This window comes from Dipodomys ordii, unplaced genomic scaffold (genome assembly GCF_000151885.1).
Source record: "Dipodomys ordii isolate 6190 unplaced genomic scaffold, Dord_2.0 Scaffold1, whole genome shotgun sequence".
NCBI lineage: Eukaryota > Metazoa > Chordata > Mammalia > Rodentia > Heteromyidae > Dipodomys > Dipodomys ordii.
The window spans coordinates 6624564-6647177 of NW_012267217.1; the positions used below are offsets into that span (position 1 = coordinate 6624564).

The 22614-nt window shown below is 37.7% G+C and overlaps 1 protein-coding gene across 1 annotated transcript in view; it reads right to left on the reverse strand.

Annotated features, from left to right (window-relative positions):
- Pibf1 (progesterone immunomodulatory binding factor 1) overlaps nucleotides 1-22614 on the reverse strand; it is a 139748-nt gene that overhangs the window by 30070 nt on the left and 87064 nt on the right. Inside the window, exons 14-16 of the mRNA XM_013011846.1 lie at nucleotides 18949-19051; nucleotides 8865-8995; nucleotides 2081-2165 (exon numbers count right to left, since the gene is read on the reverse strand). Coding sequence (XP_012867300.1) covers nucleotides 2081-2165; nucleotides 8865-8995; nucleotides 18949-19051 — 319 coding nt within the window. The remainder of the gene's footprint in view (nucleotides 1-2080; nucleotides 2166-8864; nucleotides 8996-18948; nucleotides 19052-22614) is intronic.

A 22614-nucleotide genomic window follows, 5' to 3' on the forward strand; every position in this document is an offset into this window, starting at 1 on the left:
GGTTAGTGCTCTACCACTTGAGCCACAGCACCACTTCTGGCTTTTTCTGCTTATGTGGTGCTGAGGAATTGAACCCAGGGCCTCATGCATGCAAGACAAGCACTGAGCCACCTTTCCAGCCCCTCTTTTTAATTTTTTTTTGGGGTCCGGCTGTGGGGCCTGAATTCTGGGCCTGGGTGCTGTCCCTCAGCTCTTCAGCTCAAGGCTAGTGCTCTACCACTTGAGCCACAGCGCCACTTCTGGCTTTTTCTGTTTATATGGTACTGAGGAATCGAACCCAGGGCCTCATGCATGCAAGGCAAGCACTCTACCACTGAGCTACCTTCCCAGCCCTCTTTTTAATTTTTTTAAAGATAGAATCTCTCTATGGAACTCATGTTGGCTTTGAACTTGTGATCTTCCTATCTTGGCCTTCTGAGTGCTGGGATTTTAAATATGTGCCACCACATCTGGTATGAACCCATGTTATTTTTGTAATTTATTTTTCCAAAGCATTTCAAAATATGGAGGATATTATATATATATTATGTATACATAAATATATAGACACATACACATATATACTATACACACACACACACACACACACACACACACACACATATATGTAGTTTTTTTTGTTGTTGTTGTTATTGGTCATGAGGCTTGAACTCTGGGCCTGGGTGCTGTCCCTGAGCTCTACTGCTCAAGGGTGGTCCTCTATGACCTGATGAACCACAGGTTCACTTCAAACTTTATTGCTAATTGGAGATAAGAGCCTCACAGACTTTCCTATTTAGGATAGCTTCAAACTGGGATCCTCAGATCTTTGCCTCTTGAATATTCTTTCCCTCTCTGGCTCCCTTCTACTTTTTTTTTTTTGAGTAAGCAGGACCTTTCCTATGCCTATCCCTTAAATGTCTGTTCTTTTCAAGATTCTGTCATACCAGTCTGTTCTCACTCTACATACTCTATTAATTTAATCTACTTGTGAAGTACCACTTGAGCGTTATTATGATGTGACTCTCAAATCTTTATCTCTAAACAACTTCCCTTTTTGGGTTTACAATTTACTTTTTAACTGAGTATAAGATATATCTATTTAGATATTTTCTTGAGCTTTTCTTCTCCAAACTTCTTCCACCCGTGTGCTCTATGTATAGTTGCCATAAACCCAGTATACAAGATGAGTGCTGGAGCACTGATTCTCCTCTTTTCATTAGTTCCATGATTATGCTTCTATTTTGCCTTATACCATTCATCATTACCTTTCTTTAAAGTCCTAGAATTGCTTCTTAAATGGGGTTATCAATGTCTTTCATAAAGCTTCAAAAGCCACAAGAGCTTTTATATCAGTTTCTTAAAATTGAACCCAGTGTTGTTACATATTTGGTCAATCAAAGATACTTTTCCTACTCTTAAAAGATTGTATTTGCTAGGCATGATGGTATATACCTGTAATCTCAGCTATGAGGATTGAGGTTTCAGGCTGGCCTGAGTAAAAAAGGAATGTTGTGAAGAGAGACAACTTGTCTTTTCACTCCACTTTATGGTTTTACATATAGGACAAAACTAGAAAAATTCAGAATGAAAAGGTATGGACAGGGGTAAGGCCTCAATTCGATATATAATTACTATTTTGCAGTCCCTTCAAATGACCCAGGAGAACTTTTTTAGTTCAAAAGACAACCTAAAATGTATTTTTTCCACATAGATCCTCTCTTCACATTTCTTTAACACTTAAAAATGATTATAGTTGCTCATGCTTATAATCCTAGCTCCTCAGGAGGCTGAGATCTGAGGATCATGGTTCAAAGCCAGCCCAGGCGGGAAAGCCTGTGAGATTTTTATCTCCAACCCAAAACCCAGAAGCAGTACTATCGTTCAAAGTGGTAGAGTGCTAACTTGAGTGAAAGAGCTCAGGGATAGCACAGCACCCAGGCCTGAGTTCAAGTCCAATGACAAAAAAAAAAAAAGATAACAGTAGCCAGGGCTTCATGCTAGGCAAGTACTCTGCCACTAAGCTACCTTCCCAGCCCAGATACAATACAGGTTTGAAAATGCTTATGAAGGTAGAAATGATCACAAATTGAAAAAGTACCTCACGATGATTTAGAAGTTTCTCTAAATCTAATGCCATTTGATTCTTCATCTGTAGTAAAGCTGATTTTTCTTTATTTAAATTGCTGTAAAAGGAAGAGAAATACATGTTAGTGTACATGTAGTAATAATTGGTCTGATTATTTTGTCAGAAGACTATTTTTCTTTACCATACACCTGAGATGCTTTGAGAGAATACTGTCCTGCCTGCCAGGGGCATAAAACCTGCTATCAAGTTGATTATTGAAACCTGAAATGAAAAAAGATAATGTGGGTGGATTTAATGTAAAAGGTATAAAGGAAGTGTTTATGGGCAAGTATTAAAATACAAGCTATTAGAAGTTAAACTAAAGTATCCTTAAACACAAAAGTACATTTTATTTTATTATATTCTTTTTTTTTATCAGTCATGGGACTTGAACTCTGGGTCTGGGCACTGTCTCTGAGCTCTTCAGCTCAAGGCAAGTGCTCTACCACTTGAGTTGCAGTGCCACTTCTGGTTTTCTAGTGGTTAATTGGAAATTAGAGTCTTATGGCCTTTCCTGCCTGGGCTGGCTTCAAACCAGGATCCTCAGATCTCGGCCTCCTGAGTAGCTAGGATTACAGGTGTGAACCACTGGTGCCCGGCTTATATTAATTTTTTTAGCTTTTTTGCACAAGGCTGGCAGTCTACCACTTGAGCTACAAGCTCTACTTTTGGCTTTTTGCTAGTTGACTGGAGATAAGCCTCAATGGACTTTCCTACTTTGCTGGTTTTGAACCCTAATCCTCAAATCTCAGCCTTTTGAGTTGTTGGGATTACTGGTGTGAGCCACCAGTCCCCAGCTAAAAGCAAAATATACTAGATCACCAGGTATACAGTTGAGTTAGGTAAATGAATCAATCATTCCATGAGTTCTCAGGAAAATGATTTTGTTTTTTTGGTTGGTCGTGGGGCCTGAACTCTGGGCCTGGGTGCTGTCCCTTAGCTCTTCAGCTCAAGGTAAGCGTTCTACCTCTTAAGCACAGCGCCACTTACAGCTTTTTCTGCTTATGTGGTGGCTGAGGAATTGAACCCAGGGCCTCATGCATGCAAGGCAAGCACTGTACCACTGAGCCACCTTCCCAGCCCAGGAAAACAATTTTTTTTCCTCCAAAATCTGAATTCTACCTTCAATTACTTTTTTTTTGCCAGTCCTGGTGCTTGAACTCAGGGCTTGGGTGCTGTCCCTAAGCTTCATTTGCTCAAGGCTAGAACTCTACTATTTGAGCCACAGTGCCACTTCTGACTTTTTCTGTATATGTGGTACTGAGGAATCAAACCCAGGGCGGCTTCATGCATGCTAAGCAAGCACTCTACCACTGAGCCACCTTCCCAACCCGTCTATCTTTAATTTCTAAGTTTTATTGGGAATGTCCTTTAGTATGTTCTGTGAGTGAGAAGCAATTTTTTTTTCTGTCAGTTGTAAGACTTGAATTCAGGGCCTGAACGCTATCTCTGAGCTTTTTTTTTTTGGTCAGTCATGGGTATTGAACTCTGGGTCTGGGTGATGTCCCTCAGCTCTTTAGCTCAAGGTTAGTGCTCTACCACTTGAGCCACAGCGCCACTTCCGGTTTCTGGTGGTTAATTGGAGATAAGAGTCTCACGGATTTTCCTGCCTGGGCTGGCTTTAATCCTCCATCCTCAGATCTCAGCCTCCTGCATAGTGGCATGAGCCACTGATGTCGGGCTTCCCTGACCTCTTTTGCTCAAGGCTAGCCTCTACCACTTGAACCACAGCACCACTTCCGGGTTTTGAGTGCTACCTCGGTAGAGGGTGGGGTTGGTCGAACACAATCATCAGATCTCAGTCTCCTGAGTAGTAAAGATTACTGGCATGAGCCACTACTCCTGGTTTACAGAATTTTTTTTTTTTTGGTGGCATTTGGGTTTAAATTTATGGTCTCATATTTGCTAGGCTTGCATGATACCACAGAGCCATTCCTCCAGGCCCCAGACTTATTAATATTGTAAAAGAGGAATATTTAGACCCTCTTTATATTATCTATGGTTTTAATATTTGGTACTTAGAAATTGATTTAAATGATTAAATATATGAAATAATAATGCAATGCTACCAGAATGTACTCAACTGGTAGACATTATAACAAGAAATAAGTAGTAAGAAATAAAAGTAATACAGATCCTCAAAGTTGAGATACAATTGTGATAATACTGGGTGCTGGTGGCTCACAACTGCAGTCCTAGCTACTTAAGAGGCTGAAATCTGAAGATCAAGGTTCAAAGTCAGTCCAGGAAGGAAAGTCTGTAAGACTCTTATGTCCAACTAATCACTAAAAAGCTAGAAATGGAGCTGTGGTTCAAGTGGTATAATGCCAGCTTGAGTAAAAAAGCCAAGGGAGAGTACTCAGCTCTGAGTTCAAGTCCCATTATTGGCACACACACAGAAAAAATTGTGAGAATAAAATTAGTGAGGATCATTTTGCTGAATAAGTTATACTTTAAAAAAATGGAAAGCTCATCAATATTTAAAATATTAGGCAGAAGAGTTTTTTAATTGAAGGAGCAGTATGTATTATAGAAGAACTGGCTATTCCAAAGATTTAAAGAGGAAAAGTCTATGTATTCCTGACCTTTGAGAACCTCCCCCAGGAAACACCCAGTTTGTCCTTTAGGATAAGGACTAGATGTAATTCTGCCTTCTCTTTCCAACTGTACTGCTGACTCCAAAGCACAGATAGCACCACACTCCACTGAACCTAAGTTGTTACATCTGTAAAAGTAGAAACTACTCATGTATGTCAAAGGCCTACATGAATTATCTAATGAGTGCTTATAGAAAGCACTGAACACATAAAACTCTACATAAACGCTATATATGATTACTAATTTAGATGAAAAACAGGCACCAGAGGAAAATAGTAATTAAATGCCAATAAAGGTAAGTAGCTTAGCCAAAAAACAAACTGACTTTCAGGGTTAGGCGCCACAGATCCTACTGAACCTGTAAGTTGAAATGAAGAAAATGCATAAGGGAAACTGAATGCCAGGCTTCTGTTGCTGTCCACGAAGCATGGCAAGGAACATAAACATTCTAATCTATCCGTAGTTAGGATCACATGGCAAATTATTCTGCAAAACTGAAGACAAAGCCAGTAATGAGGAGTGGAAATTTTCAAGGAACAGATAAATGATTAAGTCCCCGTGTATTCACAATATATAAACACATGCTCACATGCAGTGTACACAGACTCATTCTTGCTTGCTGCCTCAAATACTAACAGGCTTATTAAATAAAAAGTAGTGTAATGGGAATGGAATGTTAAAATAATTAAAGGATTTTGACTGAATAATTCTTTAGAAATTCTTTTATATGTAATGTTTAACTTTCAAGAATAAAGTCAATATGCTCTAATTAAATAGCAAAAAACAACCATATCACCTGGAACAAAAAGTGGCTGGATAAGTTGGTTTACAGAGTGTGTGATACCTGAAAGGCGTCAATGTATTGCAAAAAGTATGAGGCTCTACAGATACCATTTCTGTGATTATAGTATCTGAGTGTGTATTTTCTTTGTCTTCATCATAATATACTTGAACCACAAGATCACCCCCAGCATATGGGTCTTTACAACTTATTGATGATTAATATATTCACTATTTGGTTAGTGTGTATGAATTACTCAGTGGAAGTTTAGTCTTTGTAAAACATATTGCGTAACAGTGGAAATTTACCTTTAAAAATGTAAAACTTCTCTGTGTGACTCATGAAGCCAACTAAAAAACAAAATCTCCTTATAAGCACATCTGCCGTGAGTGGTATATTACACACATAATTGTTCAATTCCTTGTTAATTATTACTTAGAAATTCACATTTATGGCTCTGCTTCATCTGCTATGTGAAAATATACTGCAGATAGATTGTTCTTTAACTTCCGGGATCAATATATGCTAGCTTAGCCATACAGGAGCAGTTGACAATGTAGTTTTTTCTTCTTAAACCATGTGTTAAGACTAAACTAAGAACTGCCAACAGGAAAAGAAATTTTGTGCTGATTGTTTTCTTTCTATGCTAACTGAAGGTCTGAAGTCTTGAATACTCATATTTTCTTTTGTGGTTTAGTAGAGAGTTAACATTAGCTTTTAGAATGGATTATCACTTTACTAATAGGGAAATTGAAAGCAGTTACTAGCGACATCTCAAATGTGAGCTTTAAAACACATTTGAAATGATTTTCTATCAGTGTGTATTTACTGTAATCTATCTAGGTATTAAATATGCTGCTTATTTGCATAGAGTGAATGTGATATAGTGATACCACCCAATATTCTAAGTATAAAATAATTCAGTTCTTTAGAGAACTTATTGTATAAGTTAGAGAAAGATTTTTTATAAACAATTAATATTCCTTGCAATTAAAATCAATATCCACCAAAGAGAACTAGGAAATTTCAAGTAGCCATTTACTGTTGAAGTTTTGAAATAATAAAGAACAAGGGGAGGGGATGTAACATGAGGCTGTTCGATATGTCAGAAGTTGTATGCAAGTTACTTCAGGAACACATCCCTAGAGGCTCACAGGCACAAGTACTATGACATAAAAAGCCAGGCTGGGAAGGTGGCTCAGTGGTAGAGTGCTTGCCTCGCATGCATGAGGCCCTGGTTTTGATTCCTCAGCACCACATAAGCAGAAAAAGCTGGAAGTGGTCTTGTGGTTAAAGTGGTAGAGTGCTAGCCTTGAGCTAAAGAGCTGAGGAACAGTGCCCAGACCCACAGTTCAGGCCCCATGACCGGGGGAGGGAAATGGGTGGGCGGGGGAGAGGAGAAGCCAGGCTGATATATATTCAAATCCCAGGACAAGTGCACTGCAGGATTCGAAATGCTATTGGCCTCAAGCAGGGGTGAAGAACCAAGAGAATATAGAACTGTACTTGATGTGTTGGCTGAGATGATTTCTTTGTGGGAAGTCACATCATTGAGTTCATATGTGTAGCCATGCCATTCACAGCAGCATCTCAATGTCACAGTTATGTTACTGAATACATTCAAGTTTTCACATTAAAAGGAAGCTCCACCAGGCACTAGGGGGTCACACCTATAATCCTAGCTACTCAGGATGCCATGATCTGAGGATTGCAGTTTGAAGCCAGCTGGGTAGGAAAGACTGTTGAGATTTTTTATTATTATTATTATTAGTAGTAGTATATTTGTCGGTCATGGGGCTTGAACTATGGGCCTGGGTGCTGTCCCTCAGCTCTTTAGCTCAAGGCTAGCACTCTACAACTTGAGCCACAGTGCTACTTCCGGTTTTCTGGTGGTTAATTGGAGATAAGAGGCTCATGGATGTTCCTGCTGGGCTGGCTTAGATCTGGGATCCAAAGATCTCAGCCTCCTGAGTAGCTAGGATTACAGGTGTGAGCCACCAGTGCCCAGCAAACTAATTAGAAAAAGCTGGAAGTGGTAGAGTGCTAGCCTTGAGCAAAAGAAGCTCAGAGACAGTGCTCAGGACCTGAGTTCAAGCCCCAGGAAAATACACACACACACACACACACACACACACACACACACACACACACACACGAAAGTGGCTTAGATTAAAATTTAAAGCAAGACTTCATAGTCTATGAAATATTCAGAATCCAGTAAGTCGTCATGGAATACATTTATGAAACAGTGGACAAATATTTTGGTAGTGAATTTCATAATTGGCACAGCTTTTATGATTAGTGTTGCTATTACTCAAGGAGTTTTAATTTTTCTCTAAATTGAATGTATTTTAAGAAACACTATTTCTTCTTTTTCTGGCAGTACTAGGTTGAACTCAGGACCCTGTACTTTCTAGACAGGTGGTCTAACACTTCAACCATGCCCCTCAGCTGTATTACATAGTTTCTTAATTTTTATTTTTGTGCCAATACTGGGTTTCAACTCTGGATCTGAGTGCTGTTCCTTAGTTTTTTTTCCCCCCTCAGGGCTAGTGCTCTACCACTTTGAGCCACAGTACCATTTTTGGTTTTCTGGTGGTTAAGTGGCGATAAGTCTCACAGACATTCCTGCCCCTGGCTTTGAACCAGATCCTCAGATCTCAGTCTCCCGAGTAGCTAGGATTATAGGCGTGAGTCACCAGTGTCCAGTTAATTTCTTAACAATTTCAATTTCCACCTGATTTTTCTATTTCCCTATTTATGATAGGTTAGTAATTTGTCCAGAAAATTCAAATTATTATAATAAAAGTATCTTAAAAGGTAGTAACTAAGCTAACTTATAATTTATGAATTAGGACTTTTTCTTATATACTATCATTCTTTTATGTCAGTTAAAAAAGTGACTATATAGATAAACGGGTTAAAAAATGTGACTCACTAATAAATAGGGCATTGTCCTTTCACGGTCTCAATAAGAAAACAGTTTCAAAGAAAATGAAAAGAATTTATTCAGAAGAAAAGCCTAAAAAATTCCTTGTCAAAGTCAACAGAAATCTAAGTAAATGTGTACACTTTACCTGCTTAAAACTCATTTTAACTCCACAAATAGCATGTAGTTGTAGCCATCTCCTTTTATTCAGCCCACATCCCACTAAAGACTTGTAGGAGGACAAAGAGGTTAGCTCCTGTGTCTCCTAGGGAGACAATGTTATTTTCACTCCAAGACTTCAGATTCAGGTGCACCTGCACACTTGATGTGATGAGACGGTTTTTCCAAGAGAAGTTGCATCATGCCATTATTTACAATCTAAATTCATCTATAGCAGCATATGTTTGCCATGTCTTATTATCCAAACAAAAGATTGGTAGATGCTTTACCTGACATCTTTCTCAAGTTGTGCTATGCATTTTGTCAGTGAATCAATCTTTGAATCTCTCTGCCGTACTGATTCGATGAGGTATCTGTAAGGTTGTTGACTCTGGTTTAACAGTGAATTGGCTCTGTCAAGCTAAAGAAACACATTTTCATTAAACTTTAGAAACCACCACAACAAATTAAAGTTATTAACACTGCTCTGTACAAATATCATACACCAAAACCTTAACAAATACGTTTTAGTGCTGGTGACTGTGCCAGGTCCTGTGCATGCTAAGCACATGCTCTACCACTGAGTGGCACTCCCAGCCCCTTGCACACCAGACCTTTGTGACATGAACAGTTCTGAAAAAGTTTTCTTGTGTAATTTTGTAAGTGACTAATAAAAATGACAGAAATAACCACGAATAACAAATTAAGGGGGCTGGGAAGGTGGCTCATTGGTAGAGCACTTGCCTTGCATGCATTAGGCCCTGGGTTCGATTCCTCAGCACCACATAAGCAGAAAAAAAAAGCCGGAAGTGGCGCTGTGGCTCAAGTGGTAGAGCACTAGCCTTGAGCTGAAGAGCTGAGGAACAGTGCCCAGGCCGAGTTCAGGCCCCACAACTGACAAAAAAAACCAAACCAAAACAAAAAAAAATTAGGTCAAATTTTAAATAAAATATTGTCATATTGGGATAGGAGGAGCTATACCATTTTTTTTTGGTGGCGTTGTTGTTGGTTGTGGGGCCTGAATCTGGGCCTGGGCACTGTCCCTCAGCTCTTTAGAACAAGGCTAGCGCTCTACCACTTGAGCTTATGTGGTGCTGAGGAATCGAACCCAGGGCCTCATGCATGCAAGGCACCTGAGCCACCTTCCCAGTCTGTTATACCATTTTTTTTTCTATCAATAATGCATTTGGTTTCAAGTGCTCCATATCCTGCCTGAGTTTTTATTATTTCATGAACCAAGGGGCTGTTGTACATTTTCTTTGGAGAAATCTTGACAATTCTTTAACTTGTTTTTTAATTCCTTTTGTTGTTGTGGAATTGTAGAAGTTCTCTGTATTATCTGGATAATAAATTATTTTGCAGGGCTGAGAAGGTGGCTTAATGGTAGAGAAAAAGCCAAGTGGCGCTGTGGCTCAAGTGGTAGAGCGCTAGCCTTGAGCTGAAGAGCTGAGGGACAGCTTCCAGGCCCAGAGTTCAGGCCCCATGACTGACAAAATAAATAAGTAAATAAGAATAAATTCTTTTGCAAATTTTTATTTTCTTCCATAATGTGGGTTTTTTTTTCTGTGTGTTTGTCTGCCTGTTGGTCTCTCTTTTTTTTCTTTTTGAGACAAGGTCTTGCTTTGTAGTTCAGGCTGGCCTGGAAGTCAGGATCCTCCTGACTCTGCCTCTTGAGTGCAGAGATTAAATGTACATGCCAGCATGCTTGACTTATATTTGTTTTCTTTCTTCTCCAATATTTATGAGATTTACATAATAGCATATAAATTACTTTAGCATTTTAATGAAATAATAGGTTCTAGCAGCCTAGGAGCTAGAAGAGTAGAGAGCAGTGATATGAATACAGGAACCCATATGGGCAAAGTCCAGCTGGGCTTGAAGGGAAATGGAGCACCGAGAGGCATTCACAAAATTTCTGCTTCAGTTAGGGGATTATTGTATGAAAATATTTAAATTATTCATCTACATTATATAAAAGGATGTTTTATTAGAAAATTTGCTTTTTGTTAGAAAAAAAGTCTAACAAAAGGAAATAAACAGTGAAAGAATCATTTTTTTCATTTTCTTTTGGACATAATTCATTATACAGAAAGCAGACCCATAAAGAAATAAAATACCACAAATATTTTCTAGTTTGGGTTTCAGTGTGCTTTTCTTTTGCTTTGGTAATCATTCTTTAAAATCTCTTACAGTGTCAATGGAATCTTATTATTCTACTAAGTTACTTTATGAACATTCAAATATGCAGCTCCACTAAGTTCTGCTAACCTGTTTAACCAGTTTCTCCAGTCAATTAAATCAAACAATTGCCTTGACTTTGTTTTCACAGAACTGACCCTAACTGAATAAACTGAACTGACAAGTTGCTTTGTGTTTCAAAGTGCAGAACAGTCTATGTGTGAGGGGTGGGGTGGGGGCAAGAGTGGCAGAGAAGGATTAGGGGCATTTACAAATTAGTTAACTTTTGTCTAGAATGAGCTGTTTAAAACTTATCAAATCTAGGGAAGAATGATGGAATGATGCCTTGACAAGGCATGTTGAATGAAAACCTCTGTACAATTACTTAAATAAAAAATAAAAAAATTATCAAATCTAATTTCAACAGGACAAATATAAGAACAGTCAGCCTTACATGTTTTAGTTTTTCTCATGTCAGCACATACATCTACTTGGTTTTAATACTATAAGCAAAACTAAGGACCAAAGTATTGATTTCAAGGTACTTAATATAGATGATAGGACCTCTCCACTCTCTTTATTAAAAATAAAACAAAACAAAATATAATGACACTGTTGGTTTTAGGATTTATTTCTTCTAAATCATCTTCCCTCTCCTTTGTCCTCCTCCTCTTCCTCTTCTTGTTTTAGCATACAGGGTTAAAGATAGGAGGGAAAAAGGAACATTTCCTGCTCTCTGTGCAGGAAATGACAGTTAAAAGATTGTTAATTTGTTTGTAGGTCTTTGAATTTCCCAAATCAATTACTTTTTAATTCTTTTCCTTCTTCCCACCTGTGTCTCTTTTTTACTTTCACACTATTGTGGACACAATGGGGCCTTGCATGTATTAGGCAACCCCTCCTTGTCAAATCTGTTTTCATTTTTTTTCTTCTTTAATTTATTGTTAAGGTGATGTATAGAGAAGTTACAGTTACATAGGTAAGGTAGTGAGTGCCTTTCTTGTTGAACTTGTTACCCTCTTCCTCATTTTTCTCCCACTTTCCTGCCCCCCTATTTTCATTTCTTAATAAAAGGGAACATAGCCAGGTGCTGATGGCTCACACCTGTAATCCTAGTTATTCAGGAGGCTGCAGTCTGAGGATTGCAGTTCAAAGCCAGCTTGGGTGGGAAAGTCTGAGAGACTCTTATCTCCAATAAACCAGCAGAAAACCAGAAATGGCGCTGTGGCTCAAGTGGTAGAGCACTAGACTTGAGCTGAAGAACTCAGGGACAGAGCCCAGGCCCAGAGTTCAAGCCCCAGGACCGACAAAAAAAAAAAAAAAAAAAAAAGAGAACATAGCTGAGTGAAAAGTGATGGCAATTTCTGCTTGAAATAGAGATTATTTAATAGAATTATATTCAATCACACCAATAGAATTTTAACAAGTCATTCTGCAAAGTATACTAATCAGTATTCAGAAAGTTTCACAATCACTCATTTTGCCTATTGTTGGTAATCTTTTCCTTATGGGCAAGTCTTAGTAATTAATGACTCAGGAATCACATACGTAATAAATGACTTGGGATTAAAACCATGACACAACATTTTATAGAACTGTTTTTCCTCCTTTGTTTTAACTTGTACATACAATTCAGAGCAAAGCAACACCTGATTAAAATTTGATTCAAATATTAACTTAAAATTATATTTTACTACCTAAAATTATATTTTGTCTTGAAATTAAAAAATTATATAAAAGTGACATTTTTTATTTTTTTCTATCTGAATGTAGATTTTCTTCCTTTTTCTCTCTCTTCTTCTTCTTTCTTGTCCTGGGGCTTCAACTCAGAGCTTGGATACTGTCCCTTGGCCTCTGTGCTCAAGGCTAGCACTCTATCACTTGAGCCACAGCGCCACTTCTGGCTTTTTCAGAGTAGTCTACTAAAGATAAGGATCTCAAGGGCTTTCCTGTCGAGCTTGTCTTTGAACCTGAATCTTCAGATCTCAGCCTCCTGAGTAGCTAGGAAACAGTCATGAGCCATCAGTGCCCGGATTATGATTAACATTTTAGAATCACTGCGGTGGTGCAAGAGTAGAATTAGGGACAGGCATGTGAAGATAAGGACATCAGCTAAGTAAACCAATATACCATCTCAGTTACAGGATTAGAGACATGAGAACAGTTTCTTTTTAAAGCAAAAAGAAGACAAAATTTTTAGAGTATTTATATTGTCATGTCATAGTATGATAAACTTGAACATAAACAATTAGGCATGTAGTAGTGTCCAGTCTGGAAAAGCACTACTGGTGCAGGAAGATAATACAATATAATGATATGATAAAATGGATACTATACTATCTATACTAGACTATTTAAAGGGGAAACAGAAAAAGGGAAAAAATAAGTGAAGATACTGGAAAGTCTCTGGTAAACAGTTTAAGGAAAACCAATTTATATGATTTTAGGAAAGGAGTCATATGACAGAACTGATGATAGTTTTGGGAAGCAGACTTGTCTGAAATGCAAAGAATGGAAAATAGGATAGATACAGAAAAAAAAATTCATCATGTTTAACAATATGAATTTGTCATGCTTCCAAGTAGCAAAAATAACAAATTTCCAAAGAATTTTTCAGCATGTAACCACACGAAATAGGCTTCCTCCAGTGCTGGGGGTTCACACTAGTTACTCAGGAGGCTGGAATCTGAGGACCATGGTTCGATACCAGCCCAGGCAGGAAAAAAATCCTTGACACTAAATACTTACAAAATAACTACTAGATTGTCAGGCACTCAGGTAAAGGTAGAAACTCTTGAGAGATGCCTGATGGATGCAGTTGGCAAAAAGTGTTCTGGAGAGCTAGTAATGGCTCACATGGCAGACAGAGTCCTGGGCTGGGGAAGAATAAAGTGAAACAATGAGGGGCTTGATAGTTTGGAAAAATTACAAAGACTTGAATAGATAATTACTTTAAGTTCAAATAAAGTTGGGTGCTGATGGCTCATGTCTGTAATCCTAACTACTCGGGAGGCTGAGATCTGAGGATTGTGGATCAAAGCCAGTTCCAGGCAGGAAGTCTGTAAGACTCTTATCTCCAATAAACTACTAGAAAACCAGAAATGGTACTGTGGCTTAAGTGGCAGAGCCCTAGCTTTGAGCTGAAGAACTGAGGGACAGCACCCAGGCCCAGAGTTCAAGCCTCATGACCGACCAAAAAAAAAATGTCATATAAAGTACACATTTAATGGGAATGAAAAACCTTAGAACGATGGGAGGTTAAGTCACAGAATAGAATTTTTTTAGTTCAAATGTTCATCCCCTGAGGGACTTGCTAGGCAAGTCTCAACTGTTTGAGCCATGCTCCCAGATGAGAAATTCATTTTTAGGTAGTTCAATTATATAAAATGTTGATTGGACTATGTGTGAATTATGATTCACAAAGAACCCTTAAATTAAAAAAAATTATAGTCATCATAAGTTATCAAGAAAAACCCAGCTACATAAAAAAAGATTAAGCAACTACCTTATTTGTTTGATAGAAAATTTAATTCACACATAGTCATTTTTTCCCGTTTCAATGATGTATGGTATTTTCTCTCTCTCTCTCTTACATATACACATACACACACTTATACAAAGAGAAAAAAAGTGAACTTAATTGCAGGGTAGGGGGAAGAGAAACAGGCTTTGTTGGAGGGTGAGTACTAGTGAAAGGTGAGAGGGGTTTGGGCAAGGAGGGCCAACCGAGGATAAACAAGGCTGATTGCATGTATGAAAATAGAACAATGAAACCAGTTGAAATTGTTTTGAGAAGCTGGTAAGTGTTAAGGAGAGTGGACAGAGGGGGTAAGAGTAAAAAAATACTACAAAAATTTAATGTATGCATAAAAAAGTGAATTGTCAAATTGCTTGCTTATATGGTCTTAGTAACACAACCATGAAAATAGCAAGTATGAGAATATTTGAAGAAATAAAAAAACAAACATAAATGAACCTTTTGTAATACATAGAAGCAGAAAAGAATTACCAGCAGATCCACACTCTAAGAATTACTAAAAGATTCTTATTCTATAAGGAATAGGAAATCTTTCCAAACACCAGTACCTGCTTGATTAAATATAATACCTCTTTCTCATATTAGTATTTCTTTCTTTTTATAGGATTATCAGTTAATGAAAAGTGATGGCCATATACTGTAAGTCTTAGATGGGTACAAGTAAAACATATTAAAAAAAGAACAGTAACAGCACAATGGCCAGGAAAAATTCTATTTTATAAAGGAACCATTGTAGTAATAAAACAGGTAACAATCAGATAAAATGGAATAACAAAAACATTCCCAGGAAAATCCTGTCTTCCCAAAGCTTGGGGTGCCCTTGTAGCCAGTGCTTGGGCACAATCACAATCATATGTTTTTCTTCTATACAGTCTGATCTGGTGCAGGGAGTTCAGTTCTTTCAGTGCTCCTGTGATATACATTAAGTGTGAAGTGGTATTTTTTTTTCAAAATTTTTATTGTGATTAAGTGGTTACATAATTTCCCAAATTTCACAGTATTGTGGGACAGTGATGCTTAGTTAAAGTCACAAACACATTCTAACTTTCATGCGGCAAATTGTCTATCATGGTCTATAACATTTATGAGGTCTATGAGCTTTGCAATACAGTTATTTCTTCTACATTGGGTGATATGTACATTTCTTTTGTTTTGCATAGCATCAGCTGTTCCCTTTCCCACTTGTTCCCTCCCTCCCATCGCTGCCATTGAGTGAAATGGTATTCTTGAGAACACATTCCTCTTGCCCTCAAGCCTAAGCGGGTTCTGTGACAAACTGATGTAGGGCAAGGCTGGTTTTTGTTTTATCCCAATGAAGAGTGGGTATACTTAAGAAATCAGTAGTTTAAATAGATTTCTACAGCAAATAGTTAACTAGTGCTTATTTATAAATAAACTTATATGCTAATGGCAAGGGCACTCACTATAGCAGCTTGTGGAACACTTTTGGCAAGATTCTGAGGATGTACTTGAAATAACATATACAGGAAGTATACTAAAGCTTATAAGTCCAAGGCTAATTCACAATACTGGAAAATGGGGTGCAAATGGGAAAAGGAGGGTAGTGAAATCTAGGTTATCTCAAGGGCTCAACCTGACAAATGAACAGGCCTAGCCTCATAGTTTGTGGCTTTGTTGGGGAAACCAAGGCAGGCAGGGACAGTTGAAAGGGCTGGATGTTGGCCAGCAATGATTTCATTTCACACAAAAACAAACTGAAAAATACAGCCAGCAGTCAGGCTGGGAATGTAAGTAGAGTGCTTGCCTACCATGCATGAAACCCTAGGTTCAATTCCTCAGTACCACATAAACAGAAAAATGCCAGAAGTGGCACTCTGGCTGGCACTGTGGCTCAAGTGGTAGAGTGCTAGCCCTGAGCAAAAGAAGCTTAGGGACAGTCCCCAGGCCCTGAGTTCAAGCCCCAGGACTGGCAGAAAAGAAAGAAAGAAAGAAAGAAAGGTAGTTAAGAAATGTACTCATTATCTTGCCCATGTAATTGTAAACCCTCGGTACAGTATTTTCACAATAAAAAAATCAAAAAAGAAAGAAAGAAAGGAAGGAAGAAAGAAAGAAAGGAAGTAGGAAGAGCTAATCATTCTCACAGATTGCTGATGACAAATCTTTTTTCTTCTCTTTTTTTTTTTTTGGTCTGTCGTGGGGCTTGAACTCTGGGCCTGGGCACTGTCCCTCAGCTCTTCAGCTCAAGGCGAGAGCTCTACCACTTGAGCTACAGTGCTACTTCCGGTTTTTCTGGTGGTTTATTGGAGACAGGAGTCTCATGGATTCTCCTGCTTGGGCTGGCTTAGATCTGGGATCCAAAGATCTCAGCCTCCTGAGTAGCTAGGATTACAGGCGTGAGCCACTGCGACTGGCCTACAATTTTGTGTGTATGTGTGTGAGAGAGAGAGAGAGAAAGAAAGAGAGGAAGAAGAGGAGGAGGAGGAGGAAGGAGGACGAGGACGAGGAGGAGGAGGAGGAAGACGACGACGACAAAACTATGGAATTTTTAAAATTAAATATTTTATTTTCAATTAAAAAAATGGTCCTGGAGCTTGAACTCAGGGCCTGGGCACTTTCTCTGAGCTTCTTTTTGCTCAATGCTAGTGTTCTACCACTTGAGTCACGATACCATTTTTGGTCTTTCTGAGTAGTTTATTGGAGATGAAAGTTTCACGGACTTTCCTGCCTGTGTTGGCTTTGAACTGTAATCCTCAGATCTCAGCTTGCTGAGTATCTATGATTACAGGCATAAGCCACCAGTACCCAGCTTTATTTTCAATCTTAAGAGAAATGTTATATACTAGAGTTAGTATAAATTCCTTAGTATATGGTTACTGATGCTTTCTCCAAATGTCTAATTAAATATTTTATACAGAATGTACATAAAAGCCTACAGGGAAGCACCTAATGAACTTATATATAAATTAAGCCCTTCTTTTTTTTCTCTTGAATATAAGTTGAGCACACGCATCATACCATTTCATATTAAAAACAGTTCAGTAGTTACAGTGTTCCTTCAGTATAAGCTATAGCTTTTTAAAAAATTGCTTCCTAAAAGGTTAAATGTCATAAAAGAACATTCAATTTCTTCCATTTTCTCTGAACAATTTATATGTATATGAACATTTAGAAATTCTCATTTAGGGGCTGGGAAGTGGCTCAGTGGTAGAGTGCTTGCCTTGCATGCATGAGGCCCTGGCTTCGATTCCTCAGCACCACATAAGCAGAAAAAGCTGGAAGTGGGGCTGAGGCTCAAGTGGTAGAGCACTGGTCTACAGCTGAAGTGCTGGGGGACAGAGCCCAGGCCCAGAGTTCAGGCCCCACAACTGACAAAAACAAACAAACAAACAAACAAAAAACTCATTTAATTAACAGATATGCTCAGGAAGGCAGCTTTTAAAAAAAGGTAGTAAAAAGGTATAGATACATGGGAGCATGTACATATTTCAGTATTGCGTTTTATAAAACTATTCATCCTTTATTATGAAATTACAAACTATAATATAGTAGTCAAGATTCATCTGTTTCTTTAGATATTTCTTTATCCTTCTACTCTAGTACCCAGTAATATGCTGCAGTAGCTTGTACCAGCCTATGAGAGCTTGTGGGTGAATTTGGAAGAATTATGTGAGCTGCTTATAAAATACAACCATAATTAAAAATGAAAACAATCTAAATTTATGATACAAATAATTTCATTAAGAATGAAGGGAGTAAATCCTCATAACATGTGAAACTACTTACTATCACCTATGTTTAAAATTTACATATGTTAACTACTTCTACATGCTATAATCATTACAATATGGCATGCTGCTGAGACATTCTTTCCTCATTAACATTATGTGGCACCTTGTGGTCAGTCAGAGGCCACAGACACAAGTAAATGTTACAAAAAGAGCTCTTATTCCCCTATTGGAAAGCTGGTTGTTAGCATATTTTACTACATCATCATCCTGAGCATTAATTACTGTGCCAAACACTGTAGTTATGAGACATTTCTTTCTTTTTAAATTTTAGGATAAGATCCTCATAATGTTCTAGTATTAAAACATTCAAAATACAGAAGCATATATTAATAACATAAAAATTCCATTGTAATTTTAAGCGTTAAAATAGAAATATCTGTTATACTGAAACTCAGGAAATAAAAAGAAATATTAGAGAAGTGGCAACTTTGGTTTTAAATGTCTAATGATGAATTTCAGAAGTATGAAAAACAGCTGCCTTAAAATACTTAAGAGGATTAATATGCTATGCAATATTTACATACATATTTTTAAAATAATATATTAGTACATAAAAATAGCAAATGTGGACCTATTTCTAAGAGATAAATGATAAGTGATGAAAATCAGGTATTAGGGAAAATTTCAAATGTCACCCAAATCTGCCAAACCTGTTTTGCCAGTTCATATTCTCAGAAATCAAAGCCTTGTCTGTCTATCTGCATTTATACTTAGTCTAGGCATTTAATCTCTTTTGTTCTCAGTTTTGCCACACATTATTTTATAGGTCCTTAATATTTAGCTTCATAAAATGTGAAATCTTTTTTTTGCACTAGAAAATACCTTATTTTATCACTGCACAGAAAATAAATAGTTAAAAAGAATTAAAACACTTTTTTTTAGTGAGTTTTTAAAATTTAAGTTATTTACCTCTTGTGAAAGCTGTGTTACTTGGTTCTTTTGCTGTTCCAAGTCTCTTAAAATCGACGAGTTCTGCTTTTCTAACTGAAGCACTCTTCTTGCCAAGTGGACGCTATGTGAATAATATGAGAATATTAATGCTTACAAAGTGGAATGCTGTCTAATATTTTAAAAATATATTTGTTTCCTAGAAAATAAAAGTTAGCAGAAAAACTGAATTCAGAGCCAAATTAAAAAAAAACAATACATTGTTAACAAGTCAGAATTCTGAAAGCAGCATTAAAATTTTTATAGCAATACTGTCATATACTGATTACTGAAGTAATGGTTTCTAGCTCTTTTAAAAAGATTACAAAAGGGCTGGGAAGGTGGCTCAGTGGTAGAATGCTTGCCTTGCATGCATGAGGCCCTGGGTTCGATTCCTCAGCACCACATATGCAGAAAACCCGGAAGTGGTGCTGTGGCTCAAGTGGTAGAGCACCAGCCTTGAGCTGAAGAGCTGAGGGACAGTGCCCAGGCCCAGAGTTCAAGCCCCACGACCGGACCCAAAAAAAAAATTTCAGGAAGTCACTGTTTTGGACAGTTCAAAGCTAGCCTGGCCAGGAAAAGCTCTTATCTCCAATTAACCACCAGAAAACCAGAAGTAGAGTTGTGGTTCAAAGTGGTAGAGCATTAGCCTTGGGCGAAAGAGCTCAGGGTCAGTGCCCAAGCCCTGAGTTCAAGCCCCATGACCAACAGCAACAATCTCCCCTCCACCAGAAAAAAAGACTATATAATAGAAATTTTCATTTTTCTCCATTGTCAGAAAAATTTCCTAATTCCAAACAAATCAGAACATTAGTTGAAATATTCTGAATAAGAATGAGCCTGTATGAAGAACAAACATTTGTATTTACTTCAGACAACAACATGCATTTTGTAAATATAAAATACAATGGAATAGGTTTTCTTTTCTTTTTTGTCAGCTCTGGGGCTTGACCTCAGGGCCTAAGCACTGTCCCTGAGCTTTTCTTTTGCTCAAGACTAGCACTCTACTACTTGAGCCACAGCACCACATACGGCTTTTTCTGTTTATGTGGTACTGAGGACTTGAACCCAGGACTGCATGCATGTTAAGTAAGCACTCTACCACTAAGCTACATTCCCAGCCCTGGAATAGGTTTTCTATTTTAAGTAAAGATAAAAAAGATGTAGAAAACTTCAAAGTAAGACAAAGATTTTGTACTAAATCATTTATTTAATTCCTGAGGTTAGTATTAAAACTCATATTAAATGTGAGTTGTTCCAATTCCATTTTATTTATTTAGGTTTGTATGATAGGGTCTCACTGTGCAGTTGAGACTAACCTTGAACTCACCAAAAGCTTTCTCAGTGCTGAGATAGAGAAGTATACCATACCAGTGCATGGTTCCACTTTTATTTTTATTTTTTTGCTGGTACTGGGGCTTGAACTCTGGGTTTGGGTGCTATTCATGAGCTTCTTTTTGCTCTAGGCTAGCACTCTACGATTTGAGCCACAGCACTATTTCCAGCCTTTTCTGCATAGTTTATTGGAGGTAAAGAGTTTCATGGATGTTCCTGCCTTGTCTGGATTACAGGCTTGAGCCACCAGTGATCAGTTCTGGTTCCATCTTTTTTTTTTTTTCTTGCCAGTCCTGGGGCTTGAACTCAGGGTCTGGTCACTGTCCCTGAGCTTCTTTTGCTCAAGGTTAGTATTCTACCACTTGAGCCACAGTGCCACTTCCGGCTTTTTCTGTTTATGTAGTATTGAGGAATCAAACCCAAGAGCTCCATGAATGCAAGGCAAGAACTCTACCACTAAGCCACATTTCCAGCTCCTCTGGTTCCACTTTTAAGAAAGGATTTTGCAAGGTGCTGGTGGCTCTGGTCTGTAATCCTTCCTATTCAGGAGGCTGAGATCTGAGGATTGTGCAGAAAAGTTTGTGAGACTTTTATCTCCAATTAACTACCAGAAAACCGGAAGTGTAACTGTGGGAGACTCCTAGCCATAAGCAAAAGACCTCAGAGACAGCACCCCAGGACTGGAGTCTAAGCACCATGACCACCACCTCCACCACTACCACTACCACTACCACCACCAACAAGAAAAGAAAAGAAAAAAGAGAAGAAAAGAAAAGTTGTTCTAATGAAGTGTGCTCAGATCAAAGGAAGAGGAATGGCTCCTCTTCTTACAAACCATGTAACAGCAATCTGGGGTCACTGTGATGAAGGGTACAACAATGATGGCTTCTATATGTGCAAATGCCCCATAGGTGAAAACAAAAAAAAACACTTTAGCTATTTAAAAATTCTTTTATACTAGAGGATAACACAAATAATCCCTTACAAACTAGCAATATTGTTGAGAAGAAAATTTCATAAAGACTTATTTTTTCAATAACAAAAATTTCATATTTACCTCAATTTTATGTTCTATATTAGTTAACCTATTAATTTAACCTATGAATTGTGGAATCCATGGAATCCATGAAGACAGGATGTTTTCCAATGGCAAGAAGGTATCTTTTCTTTAAATAAAATTATAGGACAGAAATGATACATTTTAACATTTCCTAAACATGAGACTAAGGAATACAGGTAAAACTCTGAGAATAATTTAAAACATCACCCTACACCTTTACTTAAAAGAAATCATTATTCCAAATTAAAAAAAGATGATTTTTGAAAATTTATACAGCAAACTGAATAGCTTGTTTCAAGACTATTCTTTTTAAGACTATCTTTCAACTGGCATAATATTTTGCCTTAATAAACAGTTGAAGTTGTAAATGGAACAAACACATTCATTTTCTGGCAACTATTCTTAAAAAAAACCCAGCTTTATTGACATAATTTAATTGACATGCAGTAACATATAATAAACTCTACTCATTTAAAGTATACAATTAAACAGTCTTTAGCACAGGTAAGGGTTGTGCAACTAACACTACAATCTAATTTTAGAACACTTTCATTACCCCTATAGGAACTTGGTGCCCATTTACGCTCATTTCCCATCCTCCTCTCTTCTTCACTAGATATCTCCTGCTCCCACCCCTCCTCAGCCTTAGGGACCACAAAACTACCTTTACAGATTTATAAAACAGCTTGTATGTATTGTTTTTTCATTTCCAAACACAAATATACCAAGTTCTCTATAATTTGACTGCAAAAAATGACATTTCTACAAATGAGTCCAAGTGTTAATTTTCTATTGAATGTGTTAATTTTAAATATCAACTCTATTTCAACCATCAGTATTTTTTTATTTTTTGTCGGTCGTGGGGCCTGAACTCTGGGCCTGGGCACTGTCCCTCAGCTCTTCAGCTCAAGGCTAGCGCTCTCACTTAAGCCACAACATTTCTTCTGGTTTTTACTGCTTATGATGAGGAATTGAACCCAGGGCCTCATGCATGCAAGGCAAGCACTCTACCACTCAGCCACCTCAACCATCAGTATTTTATATCACTAGCTGCGTATCTTTTTTTTTGGGGGGTGTGAGGGGTAGTACTTGGGCTTTAACTCTGGTCTTTGGGCCTTCTAGGTAGGTACTCTACTACCACTTGAACTATATCTCCAGTACTAGCCCTGTTTATTTAATTTTAAAACCTTGATAATACCTTCATTCCTATTTTTGTTCTTTCTCATCCTTTATTTCTTTTTTTTTTTTTTTTT